The 13,153-nt window shown below is 53.9% G+C and overlaps 1 protein-coding gene across 1 annotated transcript; it reads left to right on the forward strand.

Moving 5' to 3' along the window:
* The first annotated feature begins 1,036 nt into the window (after positions 1 to 1,036).
* Positions 1,037 to 5,537, forward strand: FOXD2 (forkhead box D2). Its single transcript, XM_072649359.1, has one exon. The coding sequence runs from the start codon at positions 2,415 to 2,417 to the stop codon at positions 3,975 to 3,977; it is 1,563 nt and encodes a 520-aa protein (XP_072505460.1). The 5' UTR covers positions 1,037 to 2,414; the 3' UTR covers positions 3,978 to 5,537.
* Positions 5,538 to 13,153: the final 7,616 nt, after the last annotated feature.

Here is a 13,153-nt window from a genome sequence, read left to right on the forward strand (position 1 = left end):
CTGTCCCTTAGCAAAAAATACTCCATCTCATCCTCCAAGGGTTTGGGATGGGAGGAAGGTCAAGAAATATTGGTACTTCCTTTTCCCAGAAAATAATTGAAAGGAGGGGAGACAGGCTGTAGACACCCTCTCATTATCCCCAAAAGAATCAGCCTTTGCTAGAATACAATCTGGAATGGGAGTGGGGGGGCGGAGAAGAGAGAAAAGGGAAGAGAAAGCACTGTTCCCTCCCCTCAACCTTAGCCTACATCCCATAAATATTCTTGTTAGGTCTAGGAGGGACCTTGGGAGTCCCAACTCCCTCATTTTATAGAGAAAGAAACTGAGGCCCAGAGAAGGGAAGAGGGCTTACCCAAGGTCACTCAATGACTGTAGCAGAACCCAGTTTAGAACCCTGTTCTGATTTCTAGCCATAGCTCTTTCCACTTCCCTCGCGGAATGAGGCAACCTTAACAGAGGACGGGGGTTGTCTGGGGCCAACAGCTGGGATCGGGATTGCCTAGGAAAACCCGGGTCAAACGGAGTCACCTTCCAGAATCGCAGGGGCAGGGAAGTAGTGCAAACCAAACGGGGAGGTAGCATCTAGCCTGGCCTCTACTTCAGGTGTAAGGGTAACTAGCGGGAGACGGAGAAAGCTGGACAGGGCCCGGTTGAAGGTCCTTCGTGTGACCGGACCAGACCAGACTAAAGTCGTTCGTTTTGGTCTGGGTTATAGTTCCCTAGGGAAGGTTGTTAGTGGGAGACTCTACGCCTTTCTTCACGTCTGGTGGGTGCGCCCTTGGGCTGGCGGGATCCCCTAGAGGAGTAAACGCCAGCGGCCTCCGACCCTTTAGGCTGGAGGGCTAGGCCCGCTCCCGCTTGGCTGGATTGGTCAAAAGGACTCTTAAAGACAAAGGACGCTAGTGGTTCCTTGGCGGGGAACGGAGGTCCCAGGACACGGAGAATTTGAGAGGGGTTTCGGTGGGAGGGGCAGGAGGAAGAAAGAGAGAGATAGAAAGGGAATCGGAGGAGGAAGAGGAGGAGGAGCTAGGCAGAGAAAAAAGTCAGACCGAGAGGGAGAGGCAAAAAGGGGGTACGAGAGTCGAGAAGAAAGACAAGAGACAATGAGACCGCCCCGCGGTCAGACTTACAGGGCTCGAGAGAGCCCGACAACTAAACACATAGAACAAACGACACGCACACAGAAGGAAGGAGGCTCCGCTTGCCTCCACACCTTGGCTGGGCACGATCCCTGCCTGGCCCAGGACCTCCCCATTCAGGCCAGGAGGTGAGGGGATAATATCTTAAGATCCCTTAGCGTTCGGGGCTGGTTGCTGAGGTCTCCCGGAGGGGAAAGGGTGGCAGAAAAAAGAGGACTGATTGGGGGACGAGCAGTGGCTTAGTCCAAGGACCCGCGCAAAGTTAGCCCCGGGAGTCAGCTGCGGGGTAGGCGCAGCTAGTCCTCCTCACTACCTCTGGACCCAGGCTGGCGGCTCCCGTTCTGGAGGCTCGGGCGGCTTGGGCGGCTGTGACTTTTGGGTGCGATGGCTCCTGGATGCGGCGCCAAAACCTTCGAGAGGTAACTCCCCTGCAGAAAGGAGCTCTGGGCTCCCGGGCTGGCAGACTTTAGTCGGGCTATCCAGAAGTCCGTTTGTCTGTGCTGCCCTGCGTCAGTCCTTGCCAGAGAAAGAGGCCTGGAGCGCAGACGAGTGAGTGATCGGTGGGAAGCAGAGAGAGGAATCCCTGCTGGACCCGGGGTGTGGTGGGTACCCAGCCAACAGTCAGCAACGCCACGTGACACTCCAACTCCCTCCCCCCCATCTATAAAGGCCCTCAGAGTTCTCCTTATCCACAGTGGCTACTAGTTACCACCGGGATTCTGCTGCCCTCCTCTTCCTCCTCCTTCATCCGTTCTTCCTTTCCCTCCCCGCCCCTCGCTTTCCCCACCCCCTCCACCCTCTCCATGGAACCCTCCGCTCTTCCGCCTTAGCAATCTGGAAGGGGGGAGAAGACCTTTCCAACCCCCCTTCCAACAGCAAAGAAGACCAGCCCCCCTCCCCGTAGGGGGAGGCGGTGGAAGAAAGTGACTAATCCCCTCACACCCCCAGCACTTCCCACACATTTCTTCCCTGTAGCTCTACGTCTCCCTAACTTCTTGGAGAGAAGCTGGGCGCACGCGGTTGGGGGAAAGTGCAGCTCTTGGCCGCCAGGGGACGCTTCATAGCTGGGGGACACCCCCACTCTCTGTGCTCACCCCGGACTGGTCCACCTCCCCCCCACCCCTCCCCTCCATTCCCCTCCCCGCGCGCAAAACACACACGCACCAAGACCCAGCGAGTCTGAGCCGGAACAGAGACAGCGGCGGCAGAGGAACGCTCCGAGCGCGGGTCCCACAGCCGCCCGCCCAGGACTAGGCGGCGGCGGCGGCCACCACCATGACCCTAGGCGGCTGCTGCTGCGAGATCATGTCCTCTGAGAGCTCTCCGGCAGTGCTGTCCGAGGCCGAGGGGGACATCGACGTGGTGGGCGGCGGGGGCGGAGGAGGAGGCGACCCGCTGCTCAGTGCCTCCGCCACCCCCCGGGACACGAGCAAGTACGGGCCGGAGGAGGCGGAAGGGGATGAGGAGGAGGAAGAGGAGGAAGGTGAGTCCTCGGACGGCGAGCCTCGGCTCCTCCCGCCGCCCACCCCTCGGGGGGCCGGGCCCAAGGGGGGAGCAGAGCCCAGCCCCGGCGGGGAGCCCCCTGTGGCCCCCAGGGGCGCCGCAGCCGGCGGGGACAAGGCGCCGTCGGGGGCTGGCAAGAACCCTCTGGTGAAGCCGCCCTACTCGTACATCGCGCTCATCACCATGGCCATACTTCAGAGCCCCAAGAAGCGGCTGACTCTGAGCGAGATCTGCGAGTTCATCAGCGGCCGCTTCCCCTACTACCGGGAGAAGTTCCCCGCCTGGCAGAACAGCATCCGCCACAACCTCTCGCTCAACGACTGCTTCGTCAAGATCCCCCGGGAACCTGGCAATCCGGGCAAGGGCAACTACTGGACGCTGGACCCCGAGTCCGCCGACATGTTTGACAACGGCAGCTTTCTGCGGCGGAGGAAGCGCTTCAAGCGGCAGCCACTGCCGCCCACGCACACCCACGCGCACCACCCGCACGCCCACCCGCACCCGGAGCTGCTGCTGCGTGGAGGGGACCCTGGTGCCTTCCTCCCAGGTTTCGCTGCCTACGGCGCCTATGGCTACAGCTACGGGCTGCCACTACCCGGTTACCACACTCACCACGCTGGCCCTCAGCAGCCTCCGCACCCACACCCAGCCCCGCACCCTGGCCACCCTGCCGCCTTCTCCTTCGCCACCGCCGCGGCGCCGTGCCCTCTGGCCGCACCCCCACCTGCACCACCCCCACCGCCGCCGCCACCGCCCGTGCAGTCCCAGGCGGCCCCGGCCACGGCCCCGGCCCCAGGCCCCCCGACGGCTGCAGCCTCACTCTTCGCTGCGACTCCGGCCGGCCTGCCGTCCTTCCTGGGGGCTGAGTTGGGCTGCCGGAAGGCCTTCTATCCCGCGCAGCTCAGCCCCCCGGCTGCGGGCACAGCGGCTAGCCTGCCTGCGGCCGCAGCGGCCGCAGCTCTCCTACACAGCCTGAAGGCGGACAGTGGGGGAGGCGGCGGGGGTTCAGGGTCTGGGGCCGGGCCTGGGCCCGGGGGTCGGCCTTCATTCTCCATAGACCATATTATCGGGGGCGCGGCGCCCCCCGCGGGCCCGAGCCCTGGATCGGGTGGCGGAGGCAGCGCAGGGGGAACGTTAGCTGGAAGAGGGTCGCCTTCTTCTCCCTACGCTACTGCTCCGAGCGGGGGCCAAGCCCAGGTGCTGGCAGTGCTGCCGGCGCCCGCGCTGACACCGGTGCCGGCCCACATCCGTCTCTCGCATCCTGGAGATGCGCTGCTGCAGTCGGGCCCTAACTTCGCCAGCAAGATCCCTAGCCTGAGTGGCTGCCACTTCTGAACAGACGCTCGAAGAACTCCGCGCGGGGAGAAACTTAGGGGACTGAACTTTCCAAGGACACTAGGGGCTCTTCGCGTCCCCTTCTCGCCTGGCCCGTTCCCTTACTCAACCGGCCTCGCTCCACGGGGGCTGAAGGGAGGAAGACTTGATGTGGGGAGTGAGAGCTTCTTCGGAGCGGCGTGCTTCCCATGCCCCCGTCACCCTCCTCGGCCTGCGCTTCCCTGCGGGTTGGCCTCGTATTTATGAGCGTCCGGGTGGGTCGATGGCCCGAGGAGGACAAGGGCGGTGGACGGTGTCGGCCCTTCCATTTATGTCTCCTTAGAACGAAGCGGGGCCTGGCAACTCAATCCCGGGCTGGGGCCGCAGCGAGGCGGCCCTTTCTGCGACCACAGAGCTGGGGAACGAAGGCAAAGATCCGGATTTTTCGTGCCAACCGGAAAACCTTGTGGGGATAGGGGTGGTGGGAGCGGGGAGGGACGACGGGAAGAGGGTATTTTGACTAGTGAGCTTGTCCCCTTGGATCTGGCTTACCCGCTTCCGAAGGATGGGATCCCCGGATAATTGCCTGCTCTCTGCTTCCCAGTGGCCGGTACGGACGCGGCCTCCATCAGGCGGTGAGAATTCCACCCCCACTTCCCATATTTCTTCCCCAGCTCTGAGGTCGGAGTTGTCCCCGGTTTGCCCTTTAAAGAAAAGTAAGTCTATGTCTCGTGTACTTACCTCCTTCTCCCCGCGGCCCCCTACCATCCAGCCCAGGGAAGCGAGTTTCCACTTCTGTGGGGACTGCAGAGAATTTGTCGTTTTCAAGTCCCATAGGATTCTCCCCTCCAGTCCCCGCCCTCCTGCAACGTGAAGCAGTGTCTGCACGAACAAAGCTAAGGGCGAAGGTGACAGCCACCCGGATAATTCAGGCATAAAATTTTAAAACAGACCCCTCCCCTTGCTGAGGAAAGAGATTTAGGCTTTTCAACTCTCTCTCCTCCCTGCCCAGTTTTGGGGGGTGCATCTCAACCTGAAATACTCACTGTCAACCTCTTTTCCTCTTCTCTTTTCCGCTAGCTCCTTTTTCTGGTCACCCAACTCCACCCTATTTATTTTCTCCAGAGGCAAAAGAATTTCGAGAAGTGAAGGGCACAGAGATCCCCCTTCTCCCTTGTTTGTGGGAGGCGGGGAGAGAGGCCTAGGGCCTTTCCTGGCCCCCAACTTCCGTCCAGGACCTCCTGATGGAATTCCTCCCCGGACCTTGTAAGGTATTTGTAAATAGTTCAGAGCTGGCCTGACCTCCTCTCTAGGGGTTCTCTCCAGGGGCTCGGGCCTGGTTGCTATTCTGCTTTGGGCTTGGTCCACAAGAGGGGAGCCTGGGCAGAGGATAGACTGGGCAGATCTGTGACCCCTTTGGACAGTTTGATGTGAAAGCAAGGGAACTTCTGCAACTTGCCCCAGCCCTCACCGCAGCCCTATTTCCCTTCCCTACTTTCGTGCCCAGCCTTGCCACTTGACTTCTGCTCCTGTCCCTGCCCCATTGGTGTCAAAGAATAAATGTTTGTGGATTTCACTGAAGCTATGGCATCTGTCTCCCTCTGTCCCTCCGCCCTGGGAGGCTCCGTCTCAGGCCTGCGTCTGAGCTAGGGTTGAAGGAGGGAGGCCGCCCAGAAAACACGGTTAAGGTGGCTGGGGATGGCGGGAGTAAGGTGGAGTGAGGAAGAAGGAATTTTTTTTTTTTAACCATCTGGATCACTCAGCCCTCTGAATCAAACCCCAGATCGGACCAGTTGGACCCAGGAGCCCTGGTTGGGAGCTGTGAGTCAGTCACCCAGGCTGTCCAGGATTTGGAGAATGGTTCCTCATTTGGAGATGGCTGTATGACTTCTAAGGATTTTTCCTTTCACTTCTAAATCCTGTGATCTAGTGAGACTGGGTTTCAGTCCAATCTCTTCAACTAATTCCTCATGTGACCTAGGGCAAGACCTTTCTCTTCTGGGTCTGTTTTCTCCTCTGAAAGAAAAGGCATTGGACTCGATGTTTACTCAGGCCCCACTTTCCCATCAAATATTCTGGGTTCAATGTTCTAAGATTTTCCCAGATCTCACTTTTATATTCTATACTTTTAAAACTCTCTCAGCTCTGACCATCTATGAGTTCATGCAACTTTGTGGGCCTCAGTTTCCTTATCTGTAAAACAGAAGTATTGGATTAGTTGGACACCGAGAACCCTTCTGGCTCTGACAGTGTTCTCTATGCAGTGAGGTGACCCCTTCAGTCTTCTAGCTTTCATTTTCGATTTCACAGGCAGACCTTCCATTTGTTCAGTTGGGGAGCCAGAGTCCAGATTGATCCCTTGGAGGCAGACACCTTTATGGGGGGGGGGGGGGGGAGGGAGAGCTGCTCATTTCCCTCTAGGCTAGTCAATAGAAAGGCCCCTGGAGCCAAGTCATTAGTTTTCAAGGAATCACTTCATGTGTGTGTCCATGCAAAACCTGCCTCAGAGATTAGCTTTTTCTCTGTGTCAGCCCCAACTCCTGGTGTCTTAGGAGGGGCTGAAGTAGGCAGAGAAGACTTGGTTTGGTTTGGGGTCCAGGGAAGGGAGGGTAGATTCTGATCGCCACCTGCACTTTCTGGGTGGCCAAGGAGAGTGGAGAGTGAGGCTCATTTAATTTGAGAGTAAAAAGGGTATCCAGAGATGGTGTACAGAGAGCTTCATGGGCTGCTGTGCTGGGAGTTTAGACTAGAGTAATTTGGAGATGGCCCTCCCTAGTCCATTTTTGGAGTCCTTGAGGACACACAACTTCCTTTAGAAGCGGGATCCCAGCTGCCTGGGCGATGGCTCCAGATGCCTTGACTGGGAAGTCTGGCCAGGTTAAGCTGCCTGGCTGTTGGAGGCTGGAGGCCCAGAGCGAACTCATTGCCCAGCCAGGCCAAACCCCCACAGCTCCATCTTCTCTACATATTGCCATTGCCTGGACAGAGCTAGGTTTAGGCCCTTGAGGCCAAGCTGACCATCAGAAAGACACGGCCAGGACTGATAGACTGGGGCTCCATAGTTCTTTCTGGGGAAAGAGATGCACGCACATCAGACAGCTCGGTCGAATTTCTTGGGGAAATTAGAGAGTGAACAGCACTTTTCCCTAAGGGGGGGGTGGGTGGTCTGTGATGGCTCTGTGGCTTCCTTCCCTCGATCTGACTCTGGCCTTCTTTGTTCCTTTTGGCCCCTTTCTGCATTTCATTTTCCCTCATTCCCTACATCTCTCAATGTTTCAGTCTCCCCCATCTGCCTGTTTTTGATTGTGTCTCTGTCTCTGTCTTTCTCTGTTCTTTCCCTCTGGAATTCGTGAATGGGAGTGGTGGACCCGGATCTTCTTGAAGGATAGAAGAGTTTTCCTCATTTCCTCCTCCCCCACATGGCAGTGGAAGATGGAGAGAAAGACAGAGACATAAAGACACAGGAAGAGACACCGACAGATAGTGAGACACAAAGAGACAGAGACACACACATAGAACTAGACTTTCCTCTTCCTCTTTCATTTTTCTGCCTGAGCAGACTGGCTGGTAGGCTGTCCCAGGTTGGAAGTGATGATGGAAGAAAGACTTGGAGTATGAGGGAAAGCTGGGCTGTCACTTCCATCCCAAATAATTCACCTTGCACTTTTCTGAACCAAGCAAAGGGTATGATTATTAAAGAGTGAAGCCCTTAGGGGATGAAGAGAGAAATTCAGGCTGGTCTGAGCCCCCTGTGAGTTTCAAAGCTTGTGGAAAAGTGAAATGGAAAAACATTGGAGAAACCTGTGGGTTCAGTTAGCATTGTAGAGCTATGTATGTGTGAGAGCATCTGTATGGATATGTGAGAATGAATGACTGTATGCATGTATGTAACTATATGTGTGAATGGAGCACCATGTATGCACATTTGTATGTGTGATTATAAGTGTGGGCGACAGTGAATATATGTGTATAAATATATCTGTGCACATGAAAGTGTACTTGTGTGTGAGAGTATATGGGACTCTGTGTATATGTGTGTTGAGGGTGAGGAGCTGGAGCTGCTGGACAAGGTCAGTCCCCCATATTCAGCTCCTGCCACTGAGACAAGAAGGAGAACTAATTTCCTATATAGCCTGGAGTTTGTTCAGACTTTTCTGGTCTGAGCAAGGTGATAGGTAGCCCAGGAGAGATCAGAGACTCTTTAGGGACAAGACACAGGACCCCATCTCCAGGCAGATCTAGACATAGAAAGGTTGGAGAGCCCAGAGAGTAATAAACGAGTAGACAAGCAAACCCTCACCTTAGGGTGAATCACCTTGACATGGGCCAGGAAGCTCAGGAGGAGGTCAGGGTCAGGCATGCAGATAAGACTGAGGTCGAATGTTTTCATTCCTCACTGACCTGAGTTCTCTTAAAAGCTCTGCAGAAGAAAGTTGGCTATTCCCCTCCACATCCCCCCCTCCTTCCCAGGCCAGCAGAGTATGTGCAAACAGGAAGGTAAAGGGAGCCCCTCATCACTGTCCTTGACCTCTGAGAAACCACCCTTTGCTAATTGGGAATAGGTGGAAAAAAATCTGCTTCGAAGTGGGATAATGGGAGGAAATGAAAGGGTGGGTGGGCGGCTATACTGGATTGCTTCTCTGCACCAGGGCCTTTCACTCCTGCACTGTGTGTGTGTGTTTGTGTGTGTGTGTGTGTGTGTGTGTATGTGTGTATGTGCATGCATGCATGCGTGAAAGAGACAGAGAGAGATAGAGACAGAGGTAGAGACAGAGAGGGACAGATAGAGAGAGAGACAGACAAGAAAGAGAAACAGAGACAGAAGGAAGAGAATCAGTGAGAGACAGAAACAGAGATCGAGACAAGCCAAGGACAAACACTGGGCCCTTCTCACCTTACTCTGGGTCAGTGCATTAGTTATGCCTAGGATTGGTGGCTGTGTTGGGTACTGGGTACTGGGTAACTGGGAGGAATCAGTGGTCTTCATGATTTTCCCTCTTAAGCAAGAACAAATAGAACTCAATGAAAGCTACGACCAAAAAGCAGGGAGCATTGCTGCTGCAGCCGGGCCTTCTTTGTGAATCTATGGGATTTAGACTGGGGAGAGGAATGAGGGGAATTGGCTGCTCTCTACTCTGGGATGCTGGGAATGTAGGATCTTTCCCTGGGGCTAGATATGACTCCTAACCTGGGGCCAGCCGAATATGGGGGTTCATAGATGCTATATAGATATGGTCCCACTACCCACCCCAAAATAACTCAGGCTGTAAATTCCTGGAGGTCATTCCTGGGCCCGCAGGAGCCCCAGGTTCATCAGTCGGTTCCCAGGAGTCTAGAAGATAGTAGGAAGATAGAAGAATGGAACGGAGCTGACGGTGTCGCCCTTTACCCCAGCTTCAGAATGCTTGCCAGTGATGGGGTAGGAATGAGTTCAGAAAATCCTTGACTTCCCCAGCTGTAAATTGAGGGGATTGGCCTAGGACAGTTTCCAAGGTCTTTCCAGATTCAGAATTCTGAACTCTAAAGCCCCTTCTTCACACTCTTTGAGTCTATACTCTAACATTCTATGTTCTTAGGTCTCTTTGCCTCAGAATTCTATATTCAAACAATATCTGTACTGTTTTCTAACATAACAACATTCTAAGATTCCTTCTAGTTCTGACCTTCTGTATTCTAACATCCCTCCCACTTCTAATATTTGATATTTTAGCATTCTACTGTCTAAGGTCCCTTCAGACTAAAATCTAATATGGAACAATATTTTTCCTATGTTCCCATGTTCTCTGTTCCAATCTTCTTCCCAGCTCTGACATTTTGTATTCTAAGGTCTTTCTTAGTTTGAACATTCTGCATCTTAAGTGCCGTCCCAGCTCTAATATTTTACAGTCTAGCATTCTAAGGTTCTTTCTGGTCCCCACATTCTCTATTCTAACATTGATAGTTTCTAAGGAGATTTCTTTTTAACTAGCATGGTTGATAGATAGTATCATATACTTTGTCCTTTGCTCTAATATTCTATGCTCCACAGGTCCCTTCTAGCTCCAAAGTTAGGTTATTTAACAGTTTGTGTTTTTAGGGCTATGCCGGTACTAATTTGTCTATATTCTAATCAGTTATGTTCCAAGGTCCTTTGCAATCCAAGATTAGAGACCATAACCTTTTTTGTTCCAAACTCCCTTCCAGTATTAACAGCTGGACTATTTTCCATTTACAGATTCTTAAGTTCTCAGAGCTTTTCCAGCTCTGATATAGCCTAAGGCTCCTTCCAACTCTAACATTATGTTTTATTTAACACAATATACTCTACACATTCCACACTCCAAGGTTCCTTCAAGTTCTAACAGTCTATTTTGAAACATTTTTTTTTCTTTTATGATTCTACGTAGTCCTTCCACATTTCTAGAAGTGAAGGGAGTGAGTGTAGAAGAGAAAGAACATCGGAAGACCTTTCTGCCCAAAACTTTGAGATACCCCTGTACTAAAGCGAAGGTTGGCCCCACAAGCCTCAGACTAGAAGGAAGAAAGGCAGCCCTCCCTACCTGTACTCTGTTTGTGTTTTGAAGGGGATGTGTTGTAGCTTTTGGCGCCCTTTTCCCCCTTTCCCTCATCTCAGTCCTCAGACTTGAAGCTACTGGGAATGGGGAAGGAGGGAGGGGACCAGGTTGGATGAAATCATCTCCTCCCTCATCTTTCTCTCTTCCTCTCGGTTTCTCTGCAGGAACGAGAGCCATAAAACTGAGAAAACTTGGGAGATTCAAATGAAATGGACAAAAAGAGGAAAGCAGGTGATAGGGTGGAAAAATCCCCTAACGGGAAGTCAGGCGACCTGACTTTTAATCTTGGTTTTTTCTCTAGATCACTGTGTATGGGCTAGTCCATTATAGTTTTCTCAACTGTAAAATTAGCGGGGTAGAGCGAGATAATCTCTAAGAACCCTTCCAACTCTGATATTCTATGAGGCTGAGTTGAAAATTCAGACTCAGCGCACACGCACACACAGACACACACAAGAGATTTCATTTGAAGAGAGGCGGTGGGAGTCTATCTTCCCCTAGGGATCCGGAGGCAGAGAGTGTAGTGAGGAGGGGGCCGGCTGTCATAGAGACCAGATTGAGAGCCGGAAGGTGTTAGCATAGAACATAGAATGGAACACCCCCCTTCATCCCAGCGGACAGAGATGCGCCCCCACCGGGGAGCCAGAAAGCACCTTGGGAAAAATCAACAGCTGCTCGCAGCCCCCACTCTCCCGCAGACTTTGGTATTATTGTTTATTATCATCACCATCTCTTCTTATTGTTAGTATTAATCGCGTCAACAACAATAATAACATCAAAGGCAAACTCTAACCTCTCAAGATTAAAACAACCAAAAACATCCTCAGAAAAACAGGCTTCCGTTTGAGACAGCAAGCAGAGCAGAGACTTTAAATGGGGAGAAAATTGGCGAATTTCCGTGGTCAATTTCCCTCCATTTCGGTCAATTTCATCTCTTTCCCTCCGGCTCTTGGAGAAGCAAAAAGCAAAGGTGCGGGGAGTGTGCAGTGGGGAGGGAATATCGCTCAGTCTCCGATTTCCGGGAGAATCCCGAATCGAAATCTGGATGCCCGAGGCTGGGATTGGGGGTGAGGGAGAGTCTGGATCATGTCCTCCCTCCCCTTCCCCCAAAATATTGATTTCTCCCCCACCCCCAGAGGGTCCTTAGGATAGGTGCCTCGGAGGTGGGAGGGGAGGGGGGAGAAGGTCCGGAGGTCTGTTCAAGGGGGGCGCCCCTGTGCTGTGCCACCCCACCCCCCAGCTCCCTATACCCTTAGCCCGTTTGTTTAGTGGCGGCTTCTCTCTGTTCTTCCTTTCTGCCTCTACTCGGACCACCCAGGAGCCGCAAACGCGAGCTACGGGAGAGGTCCCTTCGCTCGCTAGCTCACTCGCTCTTTCTTGCTCGCAGCCGGGTTTGTCCCGACCCGCGCGGGGAGAGGGTTCCCGCTTCCTAAGCACCCCTTCTCCAATCTCCCGCCCCCTCCCATCAACCTAGCCTCCTTCCTTTGTGTCGATTTTTCTTTCTCTTCCCTTTCCCCACCCCCGCTCTCCCAAATTCTCTCCTGGCCCCCGAGTTCGTTTATTTAAACCCCGCCTCGGAAGGAAGGCGGCGGATTGGGCAGGACTGGAAGGGCAGCGAGCTAAAGGAATCGCAGGCCAGGGCTGTCCAGAACGAGCGTCCGAGCAAAGGAGAGGTGGGGAGGGGGAGGGGGGGGGGAGAGAGAGAGAGAGAGAGAGAGAGAGAGAGAGAGAGAGAGAGAGAGAGAGAGAGAGAGAGAGGAGAAGGAATAGCCTGATAGCTCCTGCTGTAGGTGGGTAGGAGCCAGGGTCTACTCAGGAAGCAAAGCCGCAGATAAATCGGAACCTTTCGATTTGACAGCAAACAGCTGCCGGGTCCCACTACGTACAAAGCTCTGGACCCGGCCAGCTCCCAATACTTCAGGTGTTGCAGGGATGCGGGATTGGGGAGAGATCTAAATGATAGAAGGCGCACCGAAGCTCTGGTACTCGAGGAAGAGAGGTCAGGTGGTCTCAGAGACGCTCAAATACAGCCGCAGTCACCGGCGGGAGGCGGGTGGCAGGTCTGGGTGTAAGGGTCCATTTGTACGATGGGCAAAGCCCGGGATGCATATCACCTAGGCTATAGAAACATCCATCCACTTTAGAATTATTCTCTTTTGAAAAGAGACACTTCGGCTGCTTATTTTCTGACTCGAGTTCTCCGCTTCTTTTGCTTCTGCACAGACTGAGATACGGGGTCCCTCTGCGCTGTTACCCGTGAGGAGTAGGAAAGTGGATTTTTTTTTCATTAGTGCGTTTGTCAGTTAAAGGTTCTCTGCCAGCCTCACTCACTTCCTCGCGGACGACCAGGGTCGCTTGTTTCTCTCGTCTCCCCCTACTCCAAGTCTCCTAAGTGCTCAGACATTTAAAGGATTCTCTTTGCCGAAGCAAGGATAAAGATATCAAGGCGAGGGGGCGGCGACTGGTTGCTCCCGGGTCTTGACTAGGAGGGCACGAGGTTTCCCTTGGCCCAGGGCTGGGAAGCTCCCTATCCTCCTTAGCCCCCTGCTCGGTTGCTCTACCTGTGGGGAATCCCTTCTTTTCGCTCCAAGCGGACTCGGGTCGCAGCCTGAGCTCCTCCATCCCTCGACCTTCCTGCCTCTC

This window comes from Notamacropus eugenii, chromosome 2, assembly GCF_028372415.1.
Source record: "Notamacropus eugenii isolate mMacEug1 chromosome 2, mMacEug1.pri_v2, whole genome shotgun sequence".
Lineage (NCBI taxonomy): Eukaryota > Metazoa > Chordata > Mammalia > Diprotodontia > Macropodidae > Notamacropus > Notamacropus eugenii.

Excerpts from the sequence above, each read along its gene's own strand:
- FOXD2 (XM_072649359.1), top strand. The coding sequence starts at position 2,415 with ATGACCCTAGGCGGCTGCTGCTGCGAGATCATGTCCTCTGAGAGCTCT.